This window comes from Panthera onca, chromosome D3, assembly GCF_046562875.1.
Source record: "Panthera onca isolate mPanOnc1 chromosome D3, mPanOnc1 haplotype 2, whole genome shotgun sequence".
Lineage (NCBI taxonomy): Eukaryota > Metazoa > Chordata > Mammalia > Carnivora > Felidae > Panthera > Panthera onca.
In genome coordinates, this window is record NC_138350.1 from 7,709,532 (window position 1) to 7,723,294 (window position 13,763).

Here is a 13,763-nt window from a genome sequence, read left to right on the forward strand (position 1 = left end):
AAATCATTATCACTTAAAAGATATTGTGCCTCAGGATATGGCCAGAGGCCCAAGGATTTAGAATTAATTCATGATTCTAACAGCCAACTCAACTGAACATCCCACTTGACTGACTTTTTGACCAAGTGGACTGGTGATTCTTAATCATGAGGGGTGACACAAGTCACTTGTCACTACTAATAAAATACTGAAGTTTGCAAACAATTTACTTTGGAAAAAAAGCGAATGTTTTGAATCCATCAGGGTGCCAGCAGGAAAAGATCATACACTCAAACTGGTATTTTGAGAGGAGTTTAATAAAGAAATTATTTATTAAGGTGAGAACAGGTTTAAGAAAAGCAACAGTGCAGCCCCTGGGACTAGTAACCTTGGGAGCTGTTACCATCTGGGCATTACTGGAACCTGGAGGGAGCAGCTGGCAGAGGGAGAGAGGAGCGGTGGCTCTCAGTAGAGAAACTCAGCCCCTTGGCATCCCACAGAGAGGGAGCTAGAAAAATAAATACCTGACCTTTCTCTACTCCCTCCTCATCTCCTGTTGACACTCTCCAGTGGCCAAATCAACCAGAAGCCAGAGGATAAGGAAGCCTGTTGTTGCACTCCTGGGGCAGCACAGAATAAGCAGGAGAAAGGTAAAGAAGGATGCATCTGGACAGACAAAAAGAAGATACCCACATACCTACCGAGTGTTTATTATACATGATGTGCTTTCTCATTTAATTCTTACAACACCCTATGAGGAAAACACTACTATTATTCCTATTTCCAGGATGGGGAAATTGAAGCTCAGAGAGATTAAGTGGGAGAGCTAGGGTTTGAACAGAAGTCCACCCACCTTTGTAGATGAAGGGAACAGTTTCTGGGAAAGAAAAGAAAATTTAATAAAAGAAGACAAGGTTCTCTTTTGCCCCATCATACCCTTTTCCTTCCTGCTTGGGACCGTGACATGAGAACCTGATGTCTGGAGCTATGGCAGCCGTCTTGTAACCACGAAGGGAGATATCACAAACACGATGAGTAGAGCAGGGCAGAAAGAACAAAGGAATCTGGGTTCTTGTTGATATCGTTGAGTCCCTAAACCAAGCCCAGAACCTCCTACTTTCAGGCTTCCTGCTAATTAACAATACACTCTGGTCTTTTAAGCCCAGTTTACTGGGTTTACTGTTACTTGCACAAGTAGCCTTCCTAACTGATACACCATTACTTACGTATTGCTTGAATTTTTAATAACGAATATGTAATTTCTTTGTTAAAAAACCCACAAAATCAAATAATAAATGTTTAACCACTCCCCTCATCCAACTGCACCAAACTGGTCATGGAATTTGTGTTTTTGCCCTTCAGGACAAAACCCAGATGCACATGATTTTTTAAGGCTGATTTCACAGACCTATTTTATTACATTTTATACAAGGTTTTTTTTTTTTTTCATTATGCACATTTAGATGGCAGAACATCTTGAGCATATGCATCTCTGTATTCCCTCTTGCTGAGGACCCCATTTGCAGCTCTCACAAGGCACAGCACTGCTGTTGTTCCATTTCCTGTGAGAGTCCCTTAAAAGCCTGCTCTCTCCCACCTCTATCAGTTCTCAATTCAGGGAAACTTCCAGGATTTCCACATTCAACCACAGACCGTGAGGGTCTGGGGTGGGGGAAAGGAAGACCTCATGACATTTCCTAGAACTCTTAGTTGGCAAACAGCATCTTCCTTCTATGAGGGGAGAATTTTGTTCTCAATTTCCATCTTGCCCCCTTCTCTTTGAATACAGACTTGGAAGATTCTAGCACTTCTAGGGCTTTGGAAAATTTACTCCTCCCTCAAAGATTTATGGTTGTGAGATTCCCTCATTTCATTCACTCACCCATTGCTTTAGTCCCAGTAAGCCTTAGTTTTATCATCTGGAATATGGGGTGATGCTAGGACTTAACTCAAGGGCTTGTGAGGGGAAGAGAGTTAAAACATGTGGAATGACTGGCACAGAGTAAAGGCTCGATAACTGCAGGCTCATGTAAATAGCAGAAGTGATATCATTGCTAACTCTTTGAGAGTCAATAAAAATTCTTAATGCATCCATTCATATCACAGCCAGCTTCCTCAGTGGCGGCTGTCCTTATCATGGAGAAATCTAGGTCATCCTAATGGATGATACTCCAGCTTTGGATGAGTATCTCTTTTGTGAATCCATCTATAGCACTGATTAGCCAAGGAGATTCAATGGGGGTTAAGAACTTGGACATTAAAATCAGAGGGACCTGGGTACAAATCCCATCTCCGCTTCCCAGCTGTGTGATCTTGGGCAGGTCCCTTTGTCACTCTGAGCCTCTCAGCATCCTCATTTGGAAAATGGGACTAATAACGGCTGCCTCGTGAAGTAGTTGGAAGATTAAATGAGGTTATACATGGAAAACTCTGAACACAGGGCACTTAAGAGCATCTGCCATCTCTTTATAGCTGTCATTTTTTTTTTTTCCTCTTGGCATGCACGGAAATAAGCATGGAGAGATGGATGCAAAGTTCTGTGGTCTACGTGCTATTCTGTTTCTAGAGACAGATGGAGAGAGGAAGAAAGAGCAAGGAGGTTATTGGTTGAGTTGGAAATTTCTTTTCTTAAGTAAAAGTGAGCTCAAAGTTTACAGAGAAGATAGAAGGGATCCATTATTAATATTTTAACATTGCTTTTAGATTCCAAACTCTTTGTGGGCTAAGACCCAGCTAATGAACCTTAGTATCCTGCACAGGACCTGGCACTCAGCAGGTGCCCAATCAATGTTTGTTGCTCTAAATCCATCCCTGTATTAGTCAGCTTGGGCTGCCATAATAAAATACCATACATTTAAAACCAGGCATCTGTTTTCTCACAGTTCCAGAGGCTGGATGTCTGAGATCGGGGTGCCAGCATGGTCAGGTCTGGTGAAAGCCCTCTTCCTGGTTTAAAGACAGCTTCCTTCTTGCTGTGTCCTCACATGGCAGAGAGGGAAAGAGAGAGAGAAAGCCATCTCTGGTTGTCTATTCTTATGAGGGCATTAATCCCATCATGGTCGCCCTACCCTCATGATCTCATTTAAACCTAATTATCTCATGGGGCACCTGGGTGGCTCAGTCGGTTGAGCGTCCAACTTGGGCTCAGGTCATGATCTCACGGTTCGTGGGTTCGAGCCCCGCATTGGGCTCTGTGCTGACGGCTCGGAGCCTGTTTCAGATTCTGTGTCGCCCTCTCTCTCTGCCCCTCCCCCACTTGCACTCTGTCTCAAAAATAAATAAACATTAAAAAAATAAATAAATAAACCTAATTATCTCCCAAAGACACTGTATTAGGGTTAAGGCTTCAAAATTAAATGGGAGGGAGGCACAATTCAGTCCATAGCAATCCCCAAACATTCTGTACTTCAGCTGCAAAGTAGACCAAACCTCAGGGTGAGAAATGTGGGTGAGCCTCATTTGGAGAGGGAGGTTGGGGAGTGAAAGAGTTTGGCGTGGGCATTATTAGGGAATCACAGACCCACCCATCCTCCTGGCACCCAGTGAGGGTTGGTGTAATGGCTAGGCATTCAGGGGCTGGAGTTCATGACTTGGATCCACTGCTATGACATCTAGTGTCTCACCCTTTCTGGGTGTAAGTTTCTCTCCCAGTAAAATTAAGACTGTAGGAGACAGTGTTACTTTTGCCCCAATACCATTCCCCTTTCTTGTGAAAGCAGCCTCGGGGTTTTCTTTTGGCCAGTTTATGCCCTTGGCCTCCACTCTACCCCAGCTAGGGAATTGGGCGGGCCATCTGGGCCGCGTCTAGCAGAGTCAAGGTGATTGGCTCAGGCATAGGCATGTGGTCTCACCTGGACTAATGAGAATCTTCCCTAGGCTTTCTCTTTTCCCCGGGGACAAGAAGCTGGGAGGACGGAAGCTTGGGCTAATGGCAGCCATCTTTGCCACCGGAGGGAATATGTCTGTGTGAGGATGAGGCCAACACAGAAGAAATCAGGGCCCAGAGAAGGAGAAGGAGTGCCTGAAATTCAACCTCCAGGCTATGCCTGGGCCCACCACACCAGTTAAACTTTCCAGTTAAATAAGCTAATAAATTATTTTTGGCTTAGGCCAATTTCTGTTTCTGTCCATTGTCACCGGAAGCATGTGATTAACTCAAATGCATTGGCCAGAACTATTTCAGTATTTCCCCCCTGTGCCGATGTCACCTGACTGTCTCAGGGTTGGGAAGATGTGCCCGCGCCACATTCCCTCGCGGTGTCGAAGACAATTGCAACGTGTCTGAATCCTCGCAGGTACCAGGAGCTGACACCTCCACTGACCCTCATAACACCCCCACGAGGTAGCCGAGCTGCTGTTCTCGTGGGTGGTAGGCACCGTGGGTGCCCCGCCCCCCCTCCTCTGCCACTTTGTCGGGAGCGGGCACGAGACCCAATTCGGGCCAATGAGATACGAGGAGAAACCTGCTGGGCGTGGCTTCTGGGCAAAGCCTCTCTCGAGCCCTCGAAGAAAACTTCCGGTCGACGTCGACGTGGTGGAACTGCCGCCGCCATCTTGCTTCGCCCTGAGGAGGAGACCCCGAGGCACCGCGGATTGAAGAGGTGGAAAGCGCCAGCCTCGGGTGTTGAGCCGCCAAATGAGCCGCCTCGTGATGTGCTCCACCTCGGGACTCCCCGGTGTGTGAGAAAATTATCGTCTCTCTTTCAGTTTTGTGTCAAGATTTCCATGATACTCCAAACCGTCGTGAGTAATACACTCCCATTTTATAGACGAAAGAGGTAATTTTCGGGAAAGGAAGTGACTTTCTCCCGATATATGGGCAAGATTATTTTGGTTGCAGGTGACGGAAACCCGACTCCGACAGCTTAAGGAAAAGGAATGTATAGACTCAGGTCGATTCAGAGTACGGGAGTAGACCAATGGCCCTCGTGTGGTGAAAGCGTAAACTGAGGTAGAGTCGTACGGTGTAAAGGCGCGAATCGTCGATATGCCCATGACGGACCGACTTCCGATGCGTTATGCCGAGCGAAGGGAGTAGGAGTCACGGGGCCACATCCTGGGCGATTTCACTTATACGCCATTCTGGAAAAGACGGAACTTCACACACAGAAAACCGATCCGTGGTTTCCAGGCGGTTGGGGAGGAGAGCGGGGAGCCGCCTGTAAGGAGAACGTGGACTTGGGGAGCTGGGGTTAGAGCTGTTCTGGATCTTGATTGTGGGGCCGGTTAAATGTGTGTGTTTGTGAGAACTCACAGAACCACCGTCAAAAGGGAGAATTTCACTGTGTGTGTGTGTATTGTACTTTAAAAACATTAAATTGAGGGGCGCCTGGGGGCCTCAGTCGGTCGAGCGTCCAACTTCGGCTCAGGTCATGATCTCACGGTCCGTGAGTTCGAGCCCCGCGTCGGGCTCTGTGCTGACAGCTCAGCCTGAAGCTCCCTTCGGATTCTGTGTCTCCTTCGCTCTCTGCCCCTCCCCCACGTGTGCTCTGCCTTTTTATTTATCAAAAAAATAAACGTAAAAAAAAAAAAATAAAAAAAAAAACACATTACATTGAGAGTCCTAGGGTAGGATGGGGAGTTACTCCTTAATGGGTACAGAGTTTCTGTTTGGGGTGGTGACAGCTTTTGGAAATAGTGGTGAGATGGTTGCATAACATTGTCAATGTAATGAATGCCAGTGAATTTTATGCGTATACATCGTTAAAATGGCATTTTACGGTAAATATATTTTACCACAATTTTTTTTTTCTGCAGTGGACCTAATATTGTTTTAGTTTCAGGTGTGCAGCATAGTGACTTCACAAGTATATACATTACAAAATTCTCACCATGATAAGTGTAGTTACCATCTCTCACCACACTGAGTTATTATGATATTATGGCCTATGTATTGCCTATGCCGTACTTCCCATCCCATGACTTATTTATTTTATAACTAGAAGTTTGTATCTCTTAATCCTCTTCACCTTTTTCTCCTACTCCCTCTTCCCTTTCCCTCTGGCAACCACTACAATTTTTTTTTTTTTTTTTAAAGTGGAAAATAAAGGTTCCAGGAATAGATTTCAGGCATGGCTGGATCCAGGATTCTCTCCATCTCTCAGGCTCTCTTTTCCACTGCCTTGGTTTTATTCCCAGCAGGCTCTCCTCAAGTGGTGACAAAGATGGCCTTGGGAAGTTCCAGGTATACCTGCTCTCAGATTAGCAATGCAAGCAGGAGAGAAGTGCTTATTTCCCAATAGTTCCTAAAACTATTGCATGATTGAGTCTCATTGGCTTGCCTTTGGACGTGAGCTTGCCCCTCAGCCAGTCACTTGGCCCAAGGGTCTAGAGTGCTCAGTTGGCCAGCCCTGGGTTATATGTCTACTCCTAGAGCTGGGGTGAGTATTCCCACCCAAACCCCTTGGAGGGAGAGTGGGGAGGGATGGATCTCAAAGAGAACCAAGGAGCTTTGCCAGCAGCCCCTACACCCAAGTTAAATGTTGAATGGCCCAGCCCCAATTCTCAGCCCGACATTTATGCAGGCTGTGCCATTCTGTCCTTACATTCTCTCCAGCAAAGCCCACGTAGGTACAACATACACTCATCATTCCATCCCTGGGTTTGCATAAAAACCCACGTCCACGAAGTAGCAACTGCAATGTTTTTCAATCACACAGCAAAGATATTTAAAAATATCACCCATATGTGTTTTAAATACAGGCAAATAGCTGGCAAGGCAGTCAGCTTCACACCCGCGTGCCATTCTGAGTTTTAATCTTCTCGTTTCCAACTCTCAAAATCACACGTTGAAGGCCAGACAAGCCCAGAACACTGCTAAGGCTGTGCGTCTACCCAGAATCTTCCCAACCCGCCCAGCCAGCTTTCTTTCCTGGTTGAGGAAATATCTATGATTCTGGGAAGGAATTTGGGGGCTCCTAGGCTTGAGCTGAATCATTTGCCCTCCACTGAAAATACAGAAGTGGGACCAAGAAATTTTTAGTGAAGTTTGAGGAAGTTTTCCAACCTCCTTCATGAAACCATCCTTAGGCAGTTTGGCCCGCACCAGCTTTCTCACTACCCCTCTGCCTGCCTGCCAATTGTGCTATCTATCTGGTATTAAATTCTTTAAAATCTGGCTTTGCTTATATGCAATCTTATAACTTGAGACTCCCCATATTTTCTCATCTTCCATATTTATACTTTCTCTTAATAACAAAAATAATATCCTTCCACTGTAAGTAACAGATAATTCCAACTCTAACTGGCTAAAGTTATAATAGGTTTTCTTTATCTTATACAAGAAATACAGAGGTAGGTGAGTCCAAGTTTGGTGTGATCAGTGGCTACATGACATCAGCTCTCTACCCTGCCATCCTCTGTGTGGTCTTTACCCTCAGCCTGCTTCCCCTCATGGCCTCAGTATGGCTGCCCCTACGCCAGGCATCACATCTAGGCACAGAATTGTCCACAGAAACCTTTCTTATAAGCACTTCAGTAGATCTCCCCTCACATCTCATAGGCTAGAACTTAGTCACATGTCCACCCTAAGGCCAGACACCAAGAAGGGCAATGGGAGGAGCAGCACCAGCAAGAGAAAGAGGAGGAAGAGGAGGAGGAAGGGAGGGTGTTGGGTCGTAGGGGAGAAGAAATCAAAGAAATCTTGGGGAGTTTGTGTAATCTTTTCTTTATAATCTCTCGTGAGATTGGTGCACATTTTGCTGATTGCCTCTCTTCTCTTCCTAAATGCTCCCTCCTAGCCTCTGGCTGCTTCCCAATCTTTTTGCCACCTCACTGCATGGGCTTGACTAAGGCACCTTAGGTTTCACTAGTCCTGTCCACTCCCTGTCCAGGCTCATAGCCCATTATGTGCAATCCTTAAATCCCCAAAACTCTGGAATATGAAAGTTTTTATTTTCATGTTTGCGCAAACATTTGACCACAAAATCCGCCCGGGACTGGTGCAATGTGTAGACTTAAAAAAAACCCACCCCACTTAATGTGAATAGCCAGACATTTTGCTGCAGGAATATTAATGTGCTGGGCCACACAATGCTGCCTAACCCTGAATATAATATACAGTGTATGGTATTCTGAAAATCTGAGTGATTCTGAATTCCAAAATACATCTGGTCCCAAAGGATTTGGATAAAGTGGATTATAAAGTTTGATGATGAGTATCATCATTCCCGTTTTACAGGTGAGGAAGTGAGACTCAGGTAAGTTCAGTATCTTGGCCTAAGTTTACATAGTGAATGTGGCTTGGATTTAAACTTGGGACATCTAGTGTCAAAGCCAAGGCCATCACCTAACACAACTCTAATCTTTCACATCCACATGCACAATTTTTTCTGTATCTATGTACCATATATTACTATTTACTTAGTATTTTTCTCTAACCTAGCTCACTTTTTACTTAATTAAATGTCTTTGTAAAAGGGAACTTTCTATCACCATTCTAAATGGAAATTTGGCATCTCTTGCCATAAATAGAAAAGGACTACATATAAATACATACATTTAAAACCATGAATGTACTCAGCCAGAGGAACTGAGCCTGAGACCTGTTGTCTATTTTAAAGGGAGATTTTGGGGGACGCCTGGGTGGCTTAGTTGGTTAAGCCTCTGACTTTTGATTTTGGCTCAGGTCATGATCTTGTGGTTTGTGTGTTTGACAGACTGCTTGGGATTCTCTCTCCCTCTCTCTCTACCCCTCCGCAGCTCATGCATGTGCTCTTTCTCTCTCTCTCAAGTTAAATAAATAAACCTTAAACATTTGTTTTAAAAAATAAAGTAAAAGGGGGATTTTTTCCCCAGAGACAGAGGTGTTATAGATGTGCTAGCACCTCACTGAGTCTTGGCCTTTAGAGTGATAGGAAAGACTGAGAGACATTTGAAAGATAGCCATCTTCCTCCCCATGGGATTTGAGGTTATAGAATGTTCTGTGAATGACCTAGAAATATCTGGAAGGTCATAGACCACACTTTGGGATGTCCAGAGCTATGTACACTTGGGCCCAGCTCATAACCACCCCATGGTGTCCATGCATGTGCTACCCACTCGCTACCCTTGGATGACAGACCCTATCCTCCGTGGCCCAGGCTTGGCTGATCAGCCCCTTCCCTTTCGCTTTTGGCCATTGACCCTGTAAGGATGTGCATCCAGAGCTACGAGAGGCCATGATGTCAGACTTGTGGACAGAGTAAAAAGAGCAAATTCAAGCTGACACCCAGACAAAATCAGACGGGAGGCAGCTTAACTGAAAAAGCCTTGACACAGTGACATGTGCTGATCCATAAGCTGTGCCAACCTGGAGGGTGCTGCGAAGAGCTTACAGGGGACATGTGTGATGGTCAGTTTGACGTGTCAGCTTGGCTAAATGAGAGTGCCCAATTATCCACACATTAATCTGGATATTGCTGTAAGGGTGTTTTGTGGATGTGATTGAAGTTTATAGTCAATTGACTAAGAGAGATTATTCTGTATCATCTGGGAGGGTCAGATTCAGTCAGTTGAAAGGCTGAAGAGCAGGGCTGAGACTTACCTGAAGAAAAGAAAATTCCTCCTGTGGACAGTAGCTTCCCCCTGGACTTTCAATCTCTTCTTCTTGATGGAAATCCTAAGAATTTCAGACTTGACTACTCAGCCCCACAACTGTATAAGCCAATTCCTTGCAATGAATCTCTTACTATGTATGTCTCCTACTGGTTCAGTCTCTGGAGAGCCCTGACTGGTAACAGTAGCAAAGGAGAATTGTGTGGAAGGGTATGCATGTTTAGACCATTTTAATAAGTAAATGTAACTGCCTTATGTTTCTTTCATTCTTTGCTACGTTAGAAAGGGTTCAATACCTTCCTGCCATCAAGAAAAAGCAAATAGCTTTTGGTGGATTTGACCATCCCAGTTTATTGTGGAAGAAGAGGGGAGAAGAGAGATTGTACAGGACATCAAAGGCCTTAGTCTAGAACATGCTGTGAGCAGGGACTGCATCTCTTTTCAGCATGGATACTCCCACTTGCATGTGTGTTAACTACAAAAATGAGCACTCAAGTACAATAGCTTCTTTCTTGCCCTCCTCAACACTCTTATTTTGGGGGACCCCAAGGCACCTTGCTTTAAGAAAACTGACATTTGGAAATTGGAGCTTACCCAAATAATCAAACCGTCATCTTCAACAATTACTGGGTGCTCACTGTGCAACAGGTATATTCACTACGTGACTTTACACCCTCACAGTAGCCCTGAAAGGAAACCAAGGCTCAGAAAAATGAAATGTTCCCAGGGCCACATGCTAAGTGGCACACAGCAGGTTTAGCACTGGCCTTTGTTGTAAGACCAAACAATATACAGTATAGTGTTGCCTGCTATTAAATTTTACATAAATAGTATTGTACTATTTGTATTCTGCAACTTGTTTTCTTTAAGAAGTGTTACTATGAGGATCGCCCATGTTGAATAGTGTGGTTCTGAATCATTATTTCCCCCATCTATAGATTTCCATTGTGTGAATACAGTACAATTTATTTTATCCAGTCTGCTATTGATGGGCATTTGGATTGTTACCTTTTCCCTTTGTTTTTGTTTGTTTTGTTCTTTTACTGTTATGAGCACTCTTCTGTAAACAATCTTATAGAAAGATACAAATCATTTATATCCTGCTGGATGCACCTGGACAAGAGTTCCTCGTGAATATATCCCTAGGAATAGATTGGTGGGGCATGTGGCATGCGCCATGCATGTCTTCCACTTTGCTAGATTATGCGCAGTTGTTTTCTAAGCTAGTTGTACCGATTACACCAGCAGTGCATGAGGATTCCAGTTGCTCTGCATTTTTAATAACTGTTAGTATTATCTGGCTTCAAAATTTTGGCCAATCTGATGAGTGCACAATGGTATCACATTTTGGTATTAATTTGAATTTTTCCTAACTACTATCGAGGCTTAGCTTTTCAGGTATTTATTGGCCATTTGAGTGCCCTCTTCTATGAAATGCCTGTCTGGGGCTGTCACATGGAACGCTAGAAAGGAATCTCTTTAGGCAAGGCTATCTTAGGGTATTTAAATCTTTGTTTCTTTTGAAGCATCAACTTGCCAAAGAAGTTGACATTCAAAACCTTAAAAAAGAGAAACAGGGTGAAGGCTAAAGGGAGGCTGAGGCAAAGGAAATGGGATTCTTCTCAGGTTCTCTCAGTGATGCCCCTCAAGAGTCAGCATTGAATGATGGATCACGTGACAGCTCCTGTTTCAACAGGACTCCTACTTTTCACAGTTCATATCTCCATGCCACCACTCTTGAGCCAAGAAGGGAGCAGCACTCCCCTTTTACAGGTGTGAAGAATGAGGTTTGGAGGTGCTAGGTGGCATGCCCAAGGCCACATGGCATCATGACTGGCTGGCTAGGGTGCAAAGCCTGCTGGGGTCCCAAAACCCAGAACCACTGGTGGAGACCACCAAGAACACCTAGGAGGTACCAGGGAACCTCACTTATAGGCCAAGGTGGGTCCTTTCAGAGCAGTTGGATGATCTAATGGGGGAACTCATCAGATTTCCAGGAGCTTGCAGTCTTAGGTCATGCTGAGAGCAACAGCCACATGGCATCCAAGCTGGATGATTGTGGGGAGAAACTGAAGTTGGTGAAACCACAGAACTAGCTCAGGAAGGGGTGCAGGGTCTGGCCTTTCAGTGGGACAGCACTAGGTCCACTTGCTGTAGTGATAATTAGGCCCCAGTGGCTCACGATATGGGACGTGTGTTTTGTAGCCATGGGATAATCCTTGTCAGATGTTCTTGGGTGAGAGCTGCTCTCCTCCATGTGTCATCCAGGAAGTCAGGCTCCTTCCTACCCTTGAGTCTTGTATCCTCCTCCTGGGGCCAGTGGGCTAGCCCAGGCATGTTCTTTCGACAGTGAAAAGCAACGGTGCAAGAGGGCAAGTGGAAACACAACATATCTTGAGATGTAGGCTCAGAACTGGCACACCAACAATTCCACTTCATTCTGTTGGCCAAAGCATATCATGTGGCCAAACTCTAACTCCAGAGAGGTTAAGCACCTGGATCTAAGCCACACAGCCAGGCAGCCACAGATTCAGGCCTCAGACATAAGCGATGCCACGTCAAAAAGTGACTCCTTTGTCACCGGCATCATCAGGCAGCCATTTCCCAGTGACTGACTTTTAAATAAAACACGGAGCACACAATTTCCTGTACCTAAGCTCTCTTTTACATTCGTCTCTTGTCTGAGCCACCATCTGTCCCTCCACTCGGTGGTGATGCTTCAGCAGTGGGGTGAGGCCTCGCCAGCCAGGTTCCCTCCACCTTCATGCCTCTTAGCAACCTTCAACAGATGCAAGTTTTCTGACACAGGCTCCCATGATTAGCAGATGCTCTTTAATTAGCTTTATTTGCATTGCATTTGTTGCCTCCCTGAGATTATCTTAATTCCATAGTCCTCCAGGATACACATTTTGTATGTGGCCATTTGCCTCCCTGAGGATTGGGAGGAAGAGTGGGACTGTGGGGGACTTGCTAGGGAGGACTTGCCCTGTAAAACCAGACTTCAGCACCTGAGAAAATTTCCAGACTAAGGAGAGGCCAGGAGGTTAGAGCTGATGGGACAGCTCTGTAGAATTAGAGAATGGGAGGTATCCAGAGGACTCTGCCTGGATCTTAACCCACTCTTTAGCTCTGTGACCCTGGGCAAGTTACATCATCTCTGTGCCTCAGTGTCCTCATCTGTAAGATGGGAATAATAATAATGTCTACTTCATGGGGTTGTTGTGACCTTAAATGAGTTAATTCCTAGAGAGGGCTTAGAATAGCACCTGGCACATAGTGATTAAATTATAGTTAGTTATAATTATATACCTATTATATGGACCTCCTGACAGTCATCTGTTACCCACCCCTCCAGATATCACTTGTTTCCCCCAAAAGTCACTGCTGACAATGGCAGTTGGCATTTGTGGAGCACTTACTGATGCCAGGCTCTTTGCGTGTGTTATCTCATTAATTCTCACCCCAACACTAAGAGGTCCCCACTGTATAGATAGGAAACAGGTTGGACAAGGGAGTGACTTGCTCAAGGTCACATCTCAAAAGTGGCAGAACCACGATTTGAATCAGAATTTAAACTGGGGTCCCTCTGATTCCAGCCCTGCTTCTATCACCCCTACACTATTCCTGTCTTTGGTCTGAGAGAAATGGAGACAGTAATGGACTTCACTTCCACGATGCAGTTTGCTTCTTCCAACCACCTTGTTGGAAAGCCCCCACTTTACAGTTAATGAAAGCCACTTGGAGGAGAGTGACTTGCCCAAGGGCACACATCTAGGAAGGGGAGAGCCGTGAGTTTCATCTCCATTTATTTACTTATTTTAACACTTACTCATTTTTGAGAGAGAGAGAGAACGTGAGTGGAAGAGGGGCAGAGAGAGGGGGAGACAGAATCCGAAGCAGGCTCCAGGCTCTGAGCTATTAGAGATCAAACCCACGAACCACGACATCACGACCTGAGCGGAAGTCAGACGCTTGATCGACAGCCACCCCAGGCATCCCAGTTGCATCTCCATTTACTCCCAAGTCTGACTTCAGACTCATTCCACGCTGTCCGACCCTAAGATGTATAGCAGTTGATTTTGTGCCCATGATGTCATTTGCTTCTTCCAAATACCTGTTTGAGGATTCTACCCTCATTTTATAGCTGAGCATACTGAGACTTGGGAGAGAAGCCAGCAAGTGGCAGAGAAGGGATTTAAGCTCCTTCCCCTGGACCCAGTGCTCTTTTCCCTGCCTTTGGCCAGGGAAA

The 13,763-nt window shown here is 45.2% G+C and overlaps 1 protein-coding gene across 3 annotated transcripts in view; it reads left to right on the forward strand.

The window, feature by feature from the left end:
• Nucleotides 1-13,763, forward strand: part of CUX2 (cut like homeobox 2) — a 327,139-nt gene that overhangs the window by 34,299 nt on the left and 279,077 nt on the right. Inside the window, exon 1 of one of the 3 annotated variants that reach the window (XM_060612296.3) lies at nt 4,526-4,722. The exons of 1 other annotated variant lie outside the window; for it this stretch is intronic. In XM_060612296.3, coding sequence (XP_060468279.2) covers nt 4,705-4,722 — 18 coding nt within the window. In that variant the 5' untranslated portion in view covers nt 4,526-4,704. Of the gene's footprint in view, nt 1-4,525; nt 4,723-13,763 lie in introns of those variants that run through there. One more of the 3 variants, XM_060612292.3, reaches the window with a different exon arrangement.